Source organism: Salvelinus alpinus, chromosome 18, assembly GCF_045679555.1.
Source record: "Salvelinus alpinus chromosome 18, SLU_Salpinus.1, whole genome shotgun sequence".
Lineage (NCBI taxonomy): Eukaryota > Metazoa > Chordata > Actinopteri > Salmoniformes > Salmonidae > Salvelinus > Salvelinus alpinus.
The window spans coordinates 48856763-48876741 of NC_092103.1; the positions used below are offsets into that span (position 1 = coordinate 48856763).

The 19979-nt window shown below is 45.5% G+C and overlaps 2 protein-coding genes across 9 annotated transcripts in view; one reads left to right on the forward strand and one right to left on the reverse strand.

Annotated features, from left to right (window-relative positions):
* The window catches only part of LOC139544427 (protein Hook homolog 3-like), a 94104-nt gene extending 83616 nt beyond the window's left edge, over window positions 1–10488 (reverse strand). For all 3 annotated transcript variants that reach the window (XR_011668870.1, XM_071351500.1, XM_071351499.1), the window contains exon 1: window positions 10356–10488. Coding sequence is in view for 2 of the 3 variants with exons in the window: in XM_071351500.1 (XP_071207601.1) it covers window positions 10356–10412 (57 nt within the window). In the remaining variant the exon portion in view is untranslated. The remainder of the gene's footprint in view (window positions 1–10355) is intronic.
* LOC139544428 (E3 ubiquitin-protein ligase RNF170-like) lies at window positions 9832–16948 on the forward strand. Of its 6 annotated transcripts, none has more exons than XM_071351506.1 (7): window positions 9832–9999; window positions 13721–13887; window positions 14095–14173; window positions 14362–14473; window positions 14638–14711; window positions 15262–15393; window positions 16369–16948. In XM_071351506.1, exons 2-7 carry the CDS (start codon window positions 13745–13747, stop codon window positions 16639–16641), a joined length of 813 nt encoding a protein of 270 aa, XP_071207607.1. In that variant the 5' UTR covers window positions 9832–9999; window positions 13721–13744; the 3' UTR covers window positions 16642–16948. The 6 variants fall into 6 exon arrangements, with proteins under 6 accessions (XP_071207607.1, XP_071207608.1, XP_071207602.1 ...); XM_071351507.1 differs by lacking the exon at window positions 9832–9999 and adding an exon at window positions 10684–10783; XM_071351501.1 differs by lacking the exon at window positions 9832–9999 and adding an exon at window positions 10872–10998.
* Window positions 16949–19979: the final 3031 nt, after the last annotated feature.

Consider the following 19979-nt stretch of genomic DNA (forward strand, 5'->3'; position numbering starts at 1 on the left):
AAATGAAATATTACAGAGATACCCACCCACCTTAATTTGCATTCATCATTACTTGACACGTAGCCATCTCCCCTCTTCACAAAGTCTCAAACATGGCCACTGTACATTACTCATTTCTTTTTTGGAAAAATGGAGCAGAGCTCTACAACGATTAGGTTGAGCATTGAGGCTGCTCTTGTCTTTCACTTGTCAGTTTTTGTGACCATGATGACCTCTCTCTCTCTATGTTGATAACATGTTAATAATGATCCACACCAGGGATGACCTCTCTCTCTATGTTGATAACATGTTAATAATGACCCACACCAGGGATGACCTCTCTCTCTCTCTATGTTGATAACATGTTAATAATGATCCACTCCAGGGATGACCTCTCTCTCTATGTTGATAACATGTTAATAATGACCCACACCAGGGATGACCTCTCTCTCTCTCTATGTTGATAACATGTTAATAATGATCCACTCCAGGGATGACCTCTCTCTCTATGTTGATAACATGTTAATAATGATCCACTCCAGGGATGACCTCTCTCTCTATGTTGATAACATGTTAATAATGATCCACTCCAGGGATGACCTCTCTCTCTCTATGTTGATAACATGTTAATAATGACCCACACCAGGGATGACCTCTCTCTCTCTCTATGTTGATAACATGTTAATAATGATCCACTCCAGGGATGACCTCTCTCTCTATGTTGATAACATGTTAATAATGATCCACTCCAGGGATGACCTCTCTCTCTCTCTATGTTGATAACATGTTAATAATGATCCACTCCAGGGATGACCTCTCTCTCTATGTTGATAACATGTTAATAATGACCCACACCAGGGATGACCTCTCTCTCTCTCTATGTTGATAACATGTTAATAATGATCCACACCAGGGATGACCTCTCTCTCTCTCTATGTTGATAACATGTTAATAATGATCCACTCCAGGGATGACCTCTCTCTCTCTCTATGTTGATAACATGTTAATAATGACCCACACCAGGGATGACCTCTCTCTCTCTCTATGTTGATAACATGTTAATAATGACCCACACCAGGGATGACCTCTCTCTCTCTCTATGTTGATAACATGTTAATAATGATCCACTCCAGGGATGACCTCTCTCTCTCTCTATGTTGATAACATGTTAATAATGATCCACTCCAGGGATGACCTCTCTCTCTCTATGTTGATAACATGTTAATAATGATCCACTCCAGGGATGACCTCTCTCTCTCTATGTTGATAACATGTTAATAATGATCCACTCCAGGGATGACCTCTCTCTCTCTATGTTGATAACATGTTAATAATGATCCACTCCAGGGATGACCTCTCTCTCTATGTTGATAACATGTTAATAATGATCCACTCCAGGGATGACCTCTCTCTCTATGTTGATAACATGTTAATAATGATCCACACCAGGGATGACCTCTCTCTCTATGTTGATAACATGTTAATAATGATCCACACCAGGGATGACCTCTCTCTCTATGTTGATAACATGTTAATAATGACCCACTCCAGAGATGACCTCTCTCTCTATGTTGATAACATGTTAATAATGACCCACTCCAGAGATGACCTCTCTCTCTATGTTGTTAACATGTTAATAATGATCCACTCCAGGGATGACCTCTCTCTCTATGTTGATAACATGTTAATAATGACCCACTCCAGGGATGACCTCTCTCTCTATGTTGATAACATGTTAATAATGACCCACTCCAGGGATGACCTCTCTCTCTATGTTGATAACATGTTAATAATGACCCACTCCAGGGATGACCTCTCTCTCTATGTTGATAACATGTTAATAATGACCCACTCCAGAGATGACCTCTCTCTCTATGTTGTTAACATGTTAATAATGATCCACTCCAGGGATGACCTCTCTCTCTATGTTGATAACATGTTAATAATGACCCACTCCAGGGATGACCTCTCTATGTTGATAACATGTTAATAATGATCCACTCCAGGGATGACCTCTCTCTCTATGTTGATAACATGTTAATAATGACCCACTCCAGAGATGACCTCTCTCTCTATGTTGTTAACATGTTAATAATGATCCACTCCAGGGATGACCTCTCTATGTTGATAACATGTTAATAATGATCCACTCCAGGGATGACCTCTCTCTCTCTCTATGTTGATAACATGTTAATAATGACCCACTCCAGGGATGACCTCTCTCTCTCTCTATGTTGATAACATGTTAATAATGACCCACTCCAGAGATGACCTCTCTCTCTATGTTGTTAACATGTTAATAATGACCCACTCCAGGGATGACCTCTCTCTCTATGTTGATAACATGTTAACAGTCATCCCTGCCCTTCTGATGAACCAGACGCAGCAGTGTTGTCCCTCTGAATAAAACTGACTGAACCCCAGCAGAGGTGAGGCACATGGATGGTGCCATGGTCGATGCCCTAATTACAGTCAGACATAAAGACAGACTCACCTCTGTCCTGAATGTCTCTGACTGGTAGGTTATTCCTACATGACCCTTTTAGGGCCTTGACCATTGACCAGCCCAACACCGACACGTACTTCTGTTCATTTGAGTGTTTTTGAGATTATAATGAAAAGGGCTATATAAACTAAATATATTATTACCTAGTAAAAGGGTAGGTTAGCCTTTGAGGCTAATATTTCATGTTATAGGCTATGTTTAGGCGGTTTTACATTAAAATACCAAGCGTATATCACTATGTGTTATGAATCGTGCTGTACAGGCACACTAAAGTGAAATTAAGGGCTATAAAGAGTCTATAGACTTACCTCACCACCAAGGATGTGTTAGTGGCATGTCTGAGTGACAGAGTAGAGGACTACTGCTGCAACCCCGATCAGAGTAGAGGACTACTGCTGTAACCCCGATCAGAGTAGAGGACTACTGCTGCAACCCTGATCAGAGTAGAGGACTACTGCTGCAACCCCGATCAGAGTAGAGGACTACTGCTGTAACCCCGATCAGAGTAGAGGACTACTGCTGTAACCCCGATCAGAGTAGAGGACTACTGCTGTAACCCCGATCAGAGTAGAGGACTACTGCTGTAACCCTGATCAGAGTAGAGGACTACTGCTGCAACCCTGATCAGAGTAGAGAACTACTGCTGTAACCCTGATCAGAGTAGAGGACTACAGCTGTAACCCTGATCAGAGTAGAGAACTACTGCTGTAACCCTGATCAGAGTAGAGGACTACTGCTGCAACCCTGATCAGAGAAGAGGACTACTGCTACAACCCTGATCAGAGTAGAGGACTACTGCTACAACCCTGATCAGAGTAGAGGACTACTGCTGTAACCCTGATCAGAGTAGAGGACTACTGCTGCAACCCTGATCAGAGTAGAGGACTACTGCTGTAACCCTGATCAGAGTAGAGGACTACTGCTGCAACCCTGATCAGAGTAGAGGACTACTGCTGCAACCCTGATCAGAGTAGAGGACTACTGCTGCAACCCTGATCAGAGTAGAGGACTACTGCTGCAACCCTGATCAGAGTAGAGGACTACTGCTGCAACCCCGATCAAAGTAGAGGCCTACTGCTGCAACCCCGATCAGAGTAGAGGACTACTGCTGTAACCCCGATCAGAGTGTCATAGTGGCACAGCAGGGTCTTCACTGCAGGCTGGTGCTCCAGGCCTGTAAATGTAGGAAGGTTCACAGCAATATTGGCCATTTATATTGGAGAAGAAAATACCTGCAGACATTTAGACAAATACTCTACTTTCTGCATCCTTCTCTGGTCGTTTTCATAAAAGTCGCAGAGCACGGGGTGTAATGTTACCACTACCTTCCTTAGTAGGACCTGACAGAGTACGGGGTAGGACCTGACAGAGCACGGGGTAGAACCTGACAGAGCACGGGGTAGGACCTGACAGAGCACGGGGTAGGACCTGACAGAGCAAGGGGTAGGACCTGACAGAGCACGGGGTAGGACATGACAGAGCACGGGGTAGGACCTGACAGAGCACGGGGTAGGACCTGACAGAGCACGGGGTAGGACCTGACAGAGCAGAGGGTAGGACCTGACAGAGCATGGGGTAGGACCTGACAGAGCAGAAGGTAGGACCTGACAGAGCAGAGGGTAGGACCTGACAGAGCACGGGGTAGGACCTGACAGATCACGGGGTAGGACCTGACAGAGCAGAGGGTAGGACCTGACAGAGCAGAGGGTAGGACCTGACAGAGCAGAGGGTAGGACCTGACAGAGCAGAGGGTAGGACCTGACAGAGCAGAGGGTAGGACCTGACAGAGCACGGGGTAGGAGATGACAGATCACGGGGTAGGACCTGACAGAGCAGAGGGTAGGACCTGACAGAGCAGAGGGTAGGACCTGACAGAGCAGAGGGTAGGACCTGACAGAGCAGAGGGTAGGACCTGACAGAGCAGAGGGTAGGACCTGACAGAGCAGAGGGTAGGACCTGACAGAGCAGAGGGTAGGACCTGACAGAGCAGAGGGTAGGACCTGACAGAGCAGTGGGTAGGACCTGACAGAGCAGAGGGTAGGACCTGACAGAGCAGAGGGTAGGACCTGACAGAGCAGAGGGTAGGACCTGACAGAGCAGAGGGTAGGACCTGACAGAGCAGAGGGTAGGACCTGACATCACGGGGTAGGACCTGACAGATCACGGGGTAGGACCTGACAGAGCACGGGGTAGGACCTGACAGAGCACGGGGTAGGACCTGACAGATCACGGGGTAGGACCTGACAGAGCAGAGGGTAGGACCTGACAGAGCAAAGGGTAGGACCTGACAGAACACGGGGTAGGACCTGACAGAGCACGGGGTAGGACCTGACAGAGCAGAGGGTAGGACCTGACAGAGCAGAGGGTAGGACCTGACAGAGCAGAGGGTAGGACCTGACAGAGCACGGGGTAGGACCTGACAGAGCACGGGGTAGGACCTGACAGAGCACGGGGTAGGACCTGACAGAGCACGGGGTAGGACCTGACAGAGCACGGGGTAGGACCTGACAGAGCATAGGGTAGGACCTGACAGAGCACGGGGTAGGACCTGACAGAGCATAGGGTAGGACCTGACAGAGCACGGGGTAGGACCTGACAAAGCAGAGGGTAGGACCTGACAGAGCAGAGGGTAGGACCTGACAGAGCAGAGGGTAGGACCTGACAGAGCAGAGGGTAGGACCTGACAGAGCAGAGGGTAGGACCTGACAGAGCAGAGGGTAGGACCTGACAGAGCACGGGGTAGGACCTGACAGAGCACGGGGTAGGACCTGACAGAGCACGGGGTAGGACCTGACAGAGCACGGGGTAGGACCTGACAGAGCACGGGGTAGGACCTGACAGATCACGGGGTAGGACCTGACAGAGCAGAGGGTAGGACCTGACAGAGCAAAGGGTAGGACCTGACAGAACACGGGGTAGGACCTGACAGAGCACGGGGTAGGACCTGACAGAGCAGAGGGTAGGACCTGACAGAGCAGAGGGTAGGACCTGACAGAGCAGAGGGTAGGACCTGACAGAGCACGGGGTAGGACCTGACAGAGCACGGGGTAGGACCTGACAGAGCACGGGGTATGACCTGACAGAGCACGGGGTAGGACCTGACAGAGCACGGGGTAGGACCTGACAGAGCACGGGGTAGGACCTGACAGAGCACGGGGTAGGACCTGACAGAGCATAGGGTAGGACCTGACAGAGCACGGGGTAGGACCTGACAGAGCATAGGGTAGGACCTGACAGAGCAGAGGGTAGGACCTGACAGAGCAGAGGGTAGGACCTGACAGAGCAGAGGGTAGGACCTGACAGAGCATGGGGTGTAATTTTACCACTACCCTCCTCTGACAATTAGACAGGCTTGAAAAGGGCTACAGTTTTTGATTGAGCAGCCCTTTTCATAGTTTCCCACAAATGAAAGCAATCCAGGTGATTTTTCAGTTACAACAGCCATTTAAAAAGACAGGCAGATACCGTATACAGATCAGAAAGAGAATCGATTACCGTGTAAACATGTCTTACATTTCATGTGTGTACAATGCAGATGATGTGCTTATGAGATATGGTAGGGCGTAAACCCTGATCCTGATCTATCCGATGTGACAAGCGTCAGGGCCATTAGCTAGGCTGTTCCCACACGTCACATCTCTCACTGTGCTGCTACTTATGAAATGGCTTTTGTGTGACGAGGGAGAACAATTAACTAAATGTCAAACTCAACGGCCACTTTCAAACCTTCAACAGCTACTGAATTAAATTCTGATGACTTTGGCTAATAAATATTACTGAACTAAACCAGCTTATGGACCTTAATCGTTTTTATGTAATAAGAAGATAATTAGCTGCTTATGTTTTGGTGGTCAGTGATTAGCTTAATAATATTGTGTATTTGAATAGATAACGGTCTCTGTGGAGTAGTATAGAGGGGATGAGTGACCGTCAGCTGGCCTGGCTAGAAGACCCGTTACAGGACATGTTGACAAAGCTGCCGTTGGGTTTTAAATGTAGCCCTCACATGCTAGTTAGGAAACCCTACCCTGCCTGTGACTCTGTGAAGGCTCAGCTCTGTGACTCTGTGAAGGCTCAGCTCTGTGACTCTGTGAAGGCTCAGCTCTGTGACTCTGTGAAGGCTCAGCTCTGTGACTCTGTGAAGGCTCAGCTCTGTGACTCTGTGAAGGCTCAGCTCTGTGACTCTGTGAAGGCTCAGCTCTGTGACTCTGTGAAGGCTCAGCTCTGTGACTCTGTGAAGGCTCAGCTCTGTGTACTAGCAGAGGCAGAGGTTGTGCCAGGAACACCGGTCAGCAGAGCAGGATCCCACCACCGCCTCATAAACAATGTCTACTCCGAGAAACTGGTACAAGGTCCATCGACCTTCTTATGAAATAAAACAAACTCCGACAGATCAAAATCTAATTTATCTTCTAATCTTTAAAGAAATGTCAGTGTAAAAATAAACACCAAAGCCCTCTGGGTGCTCAAGGAGACTATTTTTACCATCTGTTTCTGATGGAAATAGACACGGGATGGTTTTTCATTCCTGTCAAAAACTATTTATTTTAAGTTTATTTATGTTTTATACATTTGAATATTTGTAGCTACTTTTCAGTAAATACATGCAGTCAACTTGCGCAATACGTCAGGAGATAAAGCAGATTGCGTTTCTTCATATCACCTGTCACATTAAGCTAACAGGTCAGATCCCAGTCACGTGGTGTTTGTTTACAAGCACACAACCGGAGAAACCGGAGCCTTGTGAGTCGCTCACTGTTGTGCAGCACGGACCAATGAATCTAGTTACAGTGTGGAATTCACAACTCAATGTCTGCCAGCTAGATATCTGATAACTATGAAGTTAACTGTCTAAAATGTGCTAAATGCTCTGCAGTTGGTCATTGCTCATTTAGTAGCTAGTTATCTAGCTAGCTAAGCGGTTAGCTTCTCTTGGTAACAGCAGAGAACGCCCTCCTGGATCACAACACGTTTCCTGAAGAGGAAGAGGATGTTTTGCGAAGTCATGATTTGACCTTGTTCCCCCCCAATAGTTTCCAGTTGTCTAGAAAGCACCACCAGCCCCAATACGGCGCACTTCAAATACAAATACTTCTGGCTTCATGAGCCATCGGGAGTTTTCCATAGGAATACAGTGGATGACGTCAGCGCTATTTGGGCTGGTCGATATGGCCAAAATATTAAATCATAGTATTTAAAACAAATTGGATGGTATTTTATGTTATTGAATACTAAAAGTTCTACATTTTCTTTGAGTACTGCGTCACCCTAGGGAGGCAACACATACATTCTAAAAGATTTCAAATGGGTTTTTCACCATTCTGATTTGTTTAATACTGTTCAATTCAAATCAAATGTATTCATATAGCCTTTCTTACATCAGCTGATATCTCAAAGTGCTGTACAGAAACCCAGCCTAAAACCAATGAACCATAAACAATTAATGAACATGCACCTGTGGAACGTTCGTTAAGACACTAACAGCTTACAGACGGTAGGCAATTAAGGTCACAGTTATGAAAACTTAGGACGCTAAAGAGGCCTTTCAACTGACTCTGAAAAACACCAAAAGAAAGATGACAGGGTCCCTGCTCATCTACGTGAACGTGCTTTAAGCATGCTGCAAGGAGGCATGAGGACTGCAGATGTGTCCAGGGCAATAAATTGCAATGTCCGTTCTGTGAGACGCCTAAGACAGCGCTACAGGGAGACAGGATGGACAGCTGATCGTCCTCGCAGTGGCAGACCACGTGTAACAACACCTGCTCAGGATCGGTACATCCGAACATCACACCTGCGGCACAGGTACAGGATGGCAGCAACAACTGCCCGAGTTACACCAGGAACGCACAATCCCTCCATCAGTGCTCAGACTGTCCACAATAGGCTGAGAGAGGCTGGACTGAGGGCTTGTAGGCCTGTTGTAAGGCAGGTCCTCACCAGACATCACCAGCAACAACGTCACCTATGGGCACAAACCCACCGTCGCTGGACCAGACAGGACTGGGGAAAAGTGTCTCACCAGGGGTGATGGTCGGATTTGCTTTTATCGTTGAAGGAACGAGCGTTACACGAGGCCTGTACTCTGGAGCGGGATCCATTTGGAGGTGGAGGGTCCATCAAGGTCTGGGGCGGTGTGTCACAGCATCATCGGACTGAGCTTGTTGTCATTGAGGCAATCTCAACGCTGTGCGTTACAGGGAGACATCCTCCTCCCTCATGTGGAACCCTTCCTGCAGGCTCATCCTGACATGACCCTCCAGCATGACAATGCCACCAGCCATACTGCTTGTTCCGTGCGTGATTTCCTGCAAGACAGGAATGTCAGTGTTCTGCCATGACCAGCGAAGAGCCCGGACCTCAATCCCATTGAGCACGTCTGGGACCTGTTGGATCGGAGGGTGAGGGCTAGGGCCATTCCCCCCAGAAATGTCTGGGAACTTGCAGGTTCCTTGGTGGAAGAGTGGGGTAACATCTCACACCAAGAACTGGCAAATCTGGTGCAGTCCATGAGGAGGAGATGCACTGCAGTACTTAATGCAGCTGGTGGCCACACCAGATACTGACTGTTACTGTTACTTTTGATTTTGACGCCCCCCCTTTGTTCAGGGACACATTATTAAATTTGTGTTAGTCACATGTCTGTGGAACTTGTTCAGTTTATGTCTCAGTTGTTGAATCTTATGTTCATACAAATATTTACACATGTTAAATTTGCTGAAAATAAACGCAGATGACAGTGAAAGGACGTTTCTTTTTTTGCTGAGTTTATCTAGCGATTAGCATTAGCGGCTAACAAGATTTATGCACAACTTGCTAAGAAAAGACAAACTAGCTGTTTGCAGATGTAAGAAACACAAACTAATAGTGTCATTATAGAACGCTAGTGGATTTATATTCAGAAGCAAAGTTTTTAAAAAGCCGCGTTGACATCAACATTGTACACATAACAGCATGTGCTGCATTGAACATGCTGACTGAACACCAGAGACTCCTGGTCTAGGAACAACAAATGCGCACCTTGAGTGACTCGAGATGAGATGACTTAAGTAGCGAAGTAAACTATAACTATTGGACGTTACACAAGGCCTTTAACGAAGCAAACATTCAAATACCATTATATTAGGTAATGTAAAAACCCAAACCGGTCCGTGCATCAATACTGGTATATCATAAAATACGGTATACCAACCAGCCCTAAACGCTATCACTATATACTGGTTTTAATGTCGATGGTTAAATGAGGTGAAAAGGAGACTTTGAGTGCCACTAAAGTAAGAGTCAAGGTTATGGTTAAGGTAAGGATTTTGGTTAGGGTTAAGGTTAGGGACGTCCCAAGGATCCCTGATAGCATCACCAACCATATGTTTACAACGCTTGTTTACGGAAGACAGAGGCGAATAATGCGTCTCCGAACACCTGTGTGTAACCGAAGGAAATAGGCCATAAAAGTGTTCTAATGGAAGAATACTGTCGGCTGCAACTGTGTTAATCCCGGTTAAAATCAGTGTACAGTAAGTGTATTTTTTGCATTGTGAAATTATGTTGATTTGATGTGATACGTAGAAGGATTTATGTTTCTAAACTCATATCGCAAGCGATGATTATTAACGTTACTAAACGTTAAAACAGAGCGTCGATTGTGGTTCACACGGAGCCATCTGTCCGCAATACCATCATCAACTGAGAACCCAAGGGACCGGCTTTAAAACTACCTTGGGCTCCTTTGGGTTCTTGGGAACTCGGTTTGGCTACGCTATGTTTGGCAGCCAACGCCAGCTAGCTAGCTAGCTACATTTCGTCTGACAATTGTTCATCAAATCCGAGTTGAATCATTATCGGCGAACAAGATAATACATTTGATACGTACCCATGTCAAAAGGCTCTCGCACAGTTCAACTCGATCCACAGAATTCAAAGTACTCATCGTACTGTATAGTTCAATTAATCCACGGCGATCGCTCTTCTTTATCCGAAAAATGACTAGGCAGCCAGCTAGACGAGATGAAATCAACAAGACCAACACGTCTGATCAACTGGATAACCAAACAGAAGAATTCTTCGACGTAAACCGCAACTCAGTTTCCGACTGAACAGATACGGCCCCACCGCCCTTTTCACTTATATAAATACATACAGCGTCGAATATAAAGGTTATTTCATCATAAACAGTGACGTTGAGACACATCCGCCGGTCTGTCCCCTTCTGTCAAGCTTTTTCCAACCAGCTGGGGGAAAAGATGCCACCCTTCTGGACCGAAGCTCGGAGCCTGAAAAAGATCAACCGTCTTTATCAAAGTTTGTAAATTCTGAATCCCTCTCAAATAATTAAATAACCATAAGCATATTTAAAAAGTACAAATAAATATCAAATATCTTATTCCATGAACATTTTAATAAATACATTGGGTTGAATTTAGTGCAGGCAGTACTTGGGCAGCCAAGTATACGTAGGCTAGAAAAAGGACCGCTCTAAGAACATGAATGTGGAGCGACTAAATCCAATGACTAGGGTGAGATTTTTAACTTGTAACAGATGTAGTTTACTCTATTTACAGTCTTATTGTCCGCGTTGGCTATAGTTAAGCCATGCGACTGATGTAATTGAGATGTAAGTATAACTCTGCGTTGTGTGGTCTGTGGTCTGTAGCTAGCTACGTGTAGATAGGGGGAGTGGTGCTGTTAGTTCTGGATAACGTTAGTTCTCGAGAAACCAAGGGGTATACCAGCTCTTGAGTTCTCGTCTGAAGGTATGGACCACCGTTCAATCAATGAACTACAATATCCACGCTCTATTTCACGGTTTAGAAGATATGTTGATCATCGCTAGCGATATGTAAATTATTTTGGGGGCGACCAGACCAAATTCATATAGACATGTAAGTTATCGATCAGTCATTTTCGTTGAACGCTGGTCTAAGAAGCGGTCGATGTGTTATATGTGCGATATTTCTATGGTTCGCGTTACTTTTCGGGGTCTTTTACTTTGGGTTTTGTACACCAGCTGACAATACAATGTTTTTTAAATGGACAAGCTATTTCACAGCAGTTTAAATGGTACAATGGTTCTCTACACTGTCTTGCTTGTCACAGGCGAACTATTTAGATTTTCTTTGCAACCAGGAAATGGCGGAGCGATTTCTGCGTAATGTACATTTTCACTTTCATATACAGTACCAGTCAAATGTTTGGAGACACCTATTCATTCAAGGGTTTATTTCTTTGACTATTTTATACATTGTAGAATAATAGTGAAGACATCAAAACTATGACCTAACACATGGAATCATGTAGTAACCAAAACAGTGTTAAACAAATCAATACATTTGAGATTATTCAAATAGTCACCATTTGCCTTGACAGCTTTGCACACTCTTGGCATTCTCTCAACCAGCTTCATGAGGAATGCTTTTCCAATAGTCTTGAAGGAGTTCCCACATATGCTGAGCACTTGTTGGCTGCTTTTCCTTCACTCTGCGGTCCAACTCATCCTAAACCATCTCAATTGGGTTGAGGTCGGGTGATTGTGGAGGCCAGGTCATCTGATGCAGCACTCCATCACTCTCCTTATTGGTCAAATGACCCTTACACAGCCTGGAGGTGTGTTTTTGGTCATTGTCCTGTTGAAAAACAAATGATAGTCCCGCTAAGCTGATAGTCCCAGTAACCAAAAGGTTGCTGGATCGAATCCCCGAGCTGACAAAGAAATCTGCCGTTCTGCCCCTGAACAAGGCAGTTAACCCACTGCCCCACGGTAGGCCGTCATTGAAAATCAGAAATTTGTTCTTAACTGACTTGCCAAGTAAAAAAAAAAAAAACGCAAACCAGATGGGATGGCGTATTGCTGCAGAATGTTGTGTTAAGTGTGCCTTGAATTCTAAATATATCACAGACAGTGACACCAGCAAAGCACCACCACCTCTGTGCTTCATGGTGGGAACCACACATGCAGAGATCATCCGTTCACCTACTCTGCGTCTCACAAAGACACGGTGGTTGGAACCAAAAATCTCAAATTTGGACAGATTACCACCGGTCTAATGTCCATTGCCCGTGTTTCTTGGCCCAAGCGAGTCTCTTCTTATTGGTGTCCTTTAGTAGTGGTTTCTTTGCAGCAATTTGACCATGAAGGCCTGATTCACGCAGTCTCATCTGAACAGTTGAATTTGAGATGTGTCTGTTACTTGAACTCTGTGAAGCATTTATTTAGGCTGCAATCTGAGGTGCAGTTAACTCTAATGAACTTATCCTCTGCAGCAGAGGTAACTCTGGGTCTTCCTTTCCTGTGGCGGTACTCATGAGAGCCAGTTTCATCATAACGCTTGATGGTTTTTGCGACTACACTTGAAGAAAATTTCAAAGCTCTTAATCTTCCGCATTGACTGACCTTCATGTCTTAAAATAATGATGGACTGTCTGTTTCTCTTTCCTTTTATTTGAGCTGTTCTTGCCATTAATTTGGACTTGGTCTTTTACCACATCGTCTGTATACCACCCTTTTCACAACTGATTTGCTCAAATGCATTAAGAAAGGAAGGAATTCCACAAATTAACATTTTACGCATGGCAAACTTGTAAATTGAATTGCATTCCAGGTGACTACTTGGTGAAGCTGGTTGAGAGAATGCCAAAAGTGTGCAAAGCTGTCATCAAGGCAAAGGGTGGCTACTTTGAAGAATCTCAAATATAAAATAGATTTAGATTCGTTTAACACTTAAAAAAAAAAAAAATGTTTAGTTACTACTTGATTCCATATGTGTTATTTCATAGTTTTGATGTCTTAACTATTATTCTACAATTTTAGAAAATAGTACAACAACAAAAAAACTTGAATGAGTAGGTGTGTCCTTTTGACTGGTACTGTAAGTGAAAGAATCTTTCAAATACAAAAGTTGTGACCTACCTCTCACATGAGACATCCTCTCACTTTCCGCTCGCTTTTCCATTGGTCTATTCCTTATTTCCTCTGTTTCTCAAAATACAACTGGCTGCAACTTTCCTAAACTACCTACACTAATTATATCTTTTGTGTTTTAAAACTTAAAATATCTCACTTATAAGAAAGTTATCAATGTTTCCAAAACTGTGAGCGATACATATTTGCCTTTAGAAGGCGCATTGGGGCATTTCCCCTCAAAAAGCTAAAGGGGACGTCCAATGGCGTAATGGCGTGGATTTGAGTCATCAATAAGTGCTAGGCTTTGTGACCGACATGTACTCTCTGTTCTAACCCAGTTCTGTAGGATATGATTACGTGGCATGGATGGAAACAATGTATATGGAGAGGTGGACTATTTGCTGCCAGTTGAAGACTCACTCATTGAAGGAGTCAGCAACCCTGTCTTGTTTGTGGTCGTTCTCAGTGTCACGTTCCTGTGTGGACTGGTGACTCTGCTCTGCAGGTAGGCCTATTGTACTTCTATTTACAGCCTATGGGGATGTTTTTGAAATGAGTTCTTTAGCTTTTAAAAAAAATGTTTTAGTTTCCCTTTTTTGTTTTTTAACTGATATGCCAGTGAATGTTCTTGTTAGTAAGTTGTAGGCCTGTTTTTCTAATATCCTGAAGCAAAATATATATATTTTTTCATTCTACACACGTGTATCTGCAGAAATGAGCAGCAGAACATCCACCCGGAGAACCAAGAACATGTCCGAGCCGTTCGACAGCAGCTGCAGTCTGACTCGCAGGTGAGAAGATGTTCCACTGACTGCTCCCAGCGTCTTGTTGCTTCTCCTTGAAAGTATCACACCACCTTTTTTTATTTATCTCAAATCAAAGTTTATTGCTCGTGTTTTACAGGGTGTAAACGGTGCTGTGAAATGCTTCATTGCTAGCTCTCCCTCAACAGTGCAATACACTCTCTCTCCTCCCTCAGGAAGGTGAACCAACAGAGCCCAGGCAGCAGTTCTATACAGACATGTCCTGTCCAGTGTGTCTACAGCAGGCCGTGCTGCCAGTGGAAACCAACTGTGGACATCTCTTCTGTGGTTAGAGTGGGACCATATGTTTAAATGCGTCAATAGGGTGTCGTCTGTCTTTTCAACTACGAAGGAGGAATCTGAACTAGCTACAATAAACTGATTTAAGCCGTTGTATAGATGCATTCAGTGCTAACCATCTGAATATAACCACATCTTGTTGTATTTTCAAGGTTCTTGTATAATTGCATATTGGCGATATGGGACATGGCTTGGTGCAATCAATTGTCCCATCTGCAGACAAATGGTAAGACGTTTTCAAAATGGCCGTTATAACTTTTACTGTGTTTACTGACAATACATTTATCAACGTAGAAATACTACTCGACCATAGTGCTGAAGTTGTACTCTGCTATGTTCTCATTTTCATTCTTAAATAAAAGGAAAATAACATTTTTAAGACTGTTATTGCACAGTACTGCAGTTGTTCTTGGTGCCCTGACCCCCCCCCCCCTTCCTACCCTGACCCCCCCCTCTACCCTCTGACCCCTCTACCCTGACCCCCCCCCTTCCTACCCTGACCCCCCCCGCCCCCCTTACTAACCTGACCCCCCTCTACCCTCTGACCCCCTCTACCCTCTGACCCCCCCTCTACCCTCTGACCCCCCCTCTACCCTCTGACCCCCCCCTCTACCCTCTGACCCCCCTCTACCCTCTGACCCCCCTCTACCCTCTGACCCCCCCTCTACCCTCTGACCCCCCCCTCTACCCTCTGACCCCCCCCTCTACCCTCTGACCCCCCCTCTACCCTCTGACCCCCCCCTCTACCCTCTGACCCCTCTACCCTATGTGAACAGGTGACCCTGCTGTTCCCTCTCTTCCATGAGCACGCCGCCCCTCAGCCGGTACAGGATGGAACGGTTGACCCGCTCCTCATCCTCCGGGATCTCCAAGACTACAACCGCCGGTTCTCAGGACAACCCAGATCGGTATGTATTTTAAATCCAATTTTTATTTGTCACACGCGCAGAATACAACAGGTCTAGAATTTACAGTGAAATGCTTACTTTGTCTTATGCAATCAGAGACAGATTGTCTGAGTGATTGATACACGTGTATGTGAGAGTCAATTCTCTTCCTGCGGAATAGTTAAATCAAGATTTATTGAAAGCAGTTTGCCGCAGAGGCACAGATACTCCTCACATTGAAATGCTTTGGGCTTGTTTCTCGGACCCCGAATCCCATCTCCATATCCTGGCCTATTAATTGATGATAGGCCCTGCTTTACTGAAGTTGTGAAACTTTGCAAGTCAAGAAATTGCGATGCATCATTCCATTGTGAGATACCGCTTTAGATTGCAGATAGATAGGCCTAGTGCATGGTTCTGACTCTTGTCTGCATGTTGGCTGACCTGCCTATACTGTGTCCCTCTCTCTGCAGCCCTCGCAAGCTCCATGTGTTTTGTGTTCTCGGAAGTACGGAAACTAACCAGTCTCCTCCGTTCCAAAAATACTGAATCTTAGGAGTCCGTTCCTAGCCGACTCGAATCTTGACACTCAGAAATGGGAGTCGACTCTCCACAACTACGAACTCGTCGTTAACCGTTAGGGAAATGGCAGAGAAAGGCAAGCGACAGCCGTGAAGTCCTGTATGACAATACTTTTGAGAGGTTAAATGCTACCTTTTTGAGGTGGATCTCACGTACAGTAACGGTAGTACTGGTGCAATGCTTAACCATCTGAAAGAGGCGCACCTTGAGACTCAAAACGTTGTTGGCACTAGCACAGCTGCATTGTGAATTCACATGGAATTTTATGATTTTTTTTTGTTTGTCGCTTTAATCGGTAACTGATAATATAAGGAAATGGCAGTTTAAAACGTTAAGATAAATTGTCCATTTTGTCACATCCTTAGTACTAATGTTGTGCATTACACTAAATCCTTTGTCTCTCCCTGCTCTCAGCTGATGGACCGGCTGCGTGACGTTCCCACGTTGCTGCGCCACCTCTTCAGGGAGATGTTCTCCGTCGGAGGCCTGTTCTGGATGTTTCGTATCCGTATCCTTCTGTGTCTGATCGGGGCTCTGACCTACCTGATCTCCCCTCTGGACTTCATCCCTGAGGCTCTGTTCGGTCTGCTAGGCTTTCTGGACGACTTCTTCATCATCCTGCTTCTGTTCATCTATATCTCTATCATGTATAGAGAGGTGGTGACCCAGAGACTGGCAGGAGGATGACACCCGTTCACTTCGGCTGCAGGGAAATTGATTGTGATGCAGGAGCCACGAGGACAATATATGCCATGGTCAAGAGTTACTGATCATCGCTTAGCTTCAGGTCAAAGACACAAACAGAGCTCTGTTGCTTTGGACTGGAGTTCCATCATGCAGAAGAGAGGGGACTAGTTAACGGGTCTGCTGGCAAAATGTTTGTTATTGGCAGTTTGTTATTTCATCAGTGGATGTAATCCTATTGAATTTGCTCATCTAAAACGTGTGAGAGAGAGGGGGCTGGGACAATAAACCGAAAATTACTGAAATTGCATTCCTCTTGTTGTTGGACATTTTTTTGTTATTTTGCTACACATTCCTGTAGATTTGTTCTAAAACCATTTATTTGGTCAACAGTAACAGCCTATGAATGAAGTTGTTTCCTGCTATCAAAGTATCTACCTGTTTCGCTGTCGGCTTCTCTGTGAGCGAGCCACTCTAGTTTCCTCTCCCCGCTGTGCGTAGGGAGGGAGCCCCGCTGTGCGTAGGGAGGGAGCCCCGCTGTGCGTAGGGAGGGAGCCCCGCTGTGCGTAGGGAGGGAGCCCCGCTGTGCGTAGGGAGGGAGCCCCGCTGTGCGTAGGGAGGGAGCCCCGCTGTGCGTAGGGAGGGAGGAGGGAGCCCCTCTGTGCATGGGGAGGGAACCCCTCTGTGCATGGGGAGGGAACCCCTCTGTGCATGGGGAGGGAACCCCTCTGTGCATGGGGAGGGAACCCCTCTGTGCATGGGGAGGGAACCCCTCTGTGCATGGGGAGGGAACCCCTCTGTGCATGGGGAGGGAACCCCTCTGTGCATGGGGAGGGAGCCCCTCTGTGCATGGGGAGGGAACCCCTCTGTGCATGGGGAGGGAACCCCTCTGTGCATGGGGAGGGAGGAGGGAGCCCCGCATTCTGAGAAGCACAAGCGTATGACCGTTGGGGAAAAATAGTTTTCAAAGCAACTACTCTTCTGGTTACAGAGGAGTCACTGCTTTTTTTTTAGTTTATTTTTCACCTCTTAATATTGAGTTCATGGCTCCACTTTACAACCGGAGTAGGCTTTAGTATTGTTTTACATGCGCCTTGTAGAGCGCTCCATTTTGTAGTGAATAGGCCTACATTAAGTACCTTAGGCGTAGTGCTGGAATCAAAAGAAAATTGGAGGACATTGGACTTAAAATTTGAGTGATTAATCAATTAGCCCACATGGCAACAATATCATATTTAGGGTTAGCAATCTAAGGATTTCAAAGTTCCCACTTCCTCATGTGGTGAATAATACAAGATGGCAGAATATTTTCTGAAGAGACAAAAAAATGTATCTGTTAATTCTGGTTTTTCTATTTTGACAAGTTGCACATCAACATGTCGGATCTTCTGTTTCCTGGATATGTTACTTTTTTGAATCATAGGTGACCAGAGTCATGCCGGGAATGTAAAGTAACTGTCCGTAAAAAAATATATATATGTTTATCGTAACAAAAATATTTGTCTATTGCAATATGGATTGGTGTGTGTTTTTGAGAAATTAGCATGTTACCAGAATAATGGCAGCTGAATTTAATCTTGTCCTTTGTACACACGGCTGTACTGCACTGGAGCATGACTGATTAACTAATTGTTAACTTAATCTAACAGAAAGTAGGAAACATATTGGAGGCTGTAATCTAATTCTAATGTATGTAAGGATTACCGTGGAATAATATTAACGAGGAAAGAAAGTTATAGACTTAAACAAATCGGATCAATAAATCACATGTTATTAGTCACATGCGCCGAATACAAAAGGTGTAGTAGACCTTACAGGGTGTTACGGTACAGAGTCAATGTGGAGGCTATATACAGGGTGTTACGGTACAGAGTCAATGTGGAGGCTATATACAGGGTGTTACGGTACAGAGTCAATGTGGAGGCTATATACAGGGGGTACCGGTACAGAGTCAATGTGGAGGCTATATACAGGGTGTTACGGTACAGAGTCAATGTGGAGACTATATACAGGAGGTACCGGTACAGAGTCAATGTGGAGACTATATACAGGAGGTACCGGTACAGAGTCAATGTGGAGGCTATATACAGGGTGTTACGGTACAGAGTCAATGTGGAGGCTATATACAGGAGGTACCGGTACAGAGTCAATGTGGAGGCTATATACAGGGGGTACAGGTACAGAGTCAATGTGGAGGCTATATACAGGGTGTTACGGTACAGAGTCAATGTGGAGACTATATACAGGAGGTACCGGTACAGAGTCAATGTGGAGGCTATATACAGGGTGTTACGGTACAGAGTCAATGTGGAGACTATATACAGGAGGTACCGGTACAGAGTCAATGTGGAGGCTATATACAGGGTGTTACGGTACAGAGTCAATGTGGAGGCTATATAAAGGAGGTACCGGTACAGAGTCAATGTGGAGGCTATATACAGGGTGTTACGGTACAGAGTCAATGTGGAGGCTATATACAGGGTGTTACGGTACAGAGTCAATGTGGAGGCTATATACAGGGTGTTACGGTACAGAGTCAATGTGGAGGCTATATACAGGGTGTTACGGTACAGAGTCAATGTGGAGGCTATATACAGGGTGTTACGGTACAGAGTCAATGTGGAGGCTATATACAGGGGGTACTGGTACAGAGTCAATGTGGAGGCTATATACAGGGTGTTACGGTACAGAGTCAATGTGGAGGCTATATACAGGGTGTTACGGTACAGAGTCAATGTGGAGGCTATATACAGGGGGTACCGGTACAGAGTCAATGTGGAGGCTATATACAGGGGGTACCGTTACAGAGTCAATGTGGAGGCTATATACAGGGGGGTACCGGTACAGAGGCAATGTGGAGACTATATACAGGGTGTTACGGTACAGAGTCAATGTGGAGGCTATATACAGGGTGTTACGGTACAGAGTCAATGTGGAGGCTATAGACAGGGGGTACCGGTACAGAGTCAATGTGGAGGCTATATACAGGGGGTACCGGTACAGAGTCAATGTGGAGGCTATATACAGGGGGTACCGGTACAGAGTCAATGTGGAGGCTATATACAGGGGGTACCGGTACAGAGTCAATGTGGAGGCTATATACAGGGGGTACCGGTACAGAGTCAATGTGGAGGCTATATACAGTGGGGTACCGGTACAGAGTCAATGTGGAGGCTATATACAGGGGGTACCGGTACAGAGTCAATGTGGAGGCTATATACAGGGGGTACCGGTACAGAGTCAATGTGGAGGCTATATACAGGGGGTACCGGTACAGAGTCAATGTGGAGGCTATATACAGGGGGTACCGGTACAGAGTCAATGTGGAGGCTATATACAGG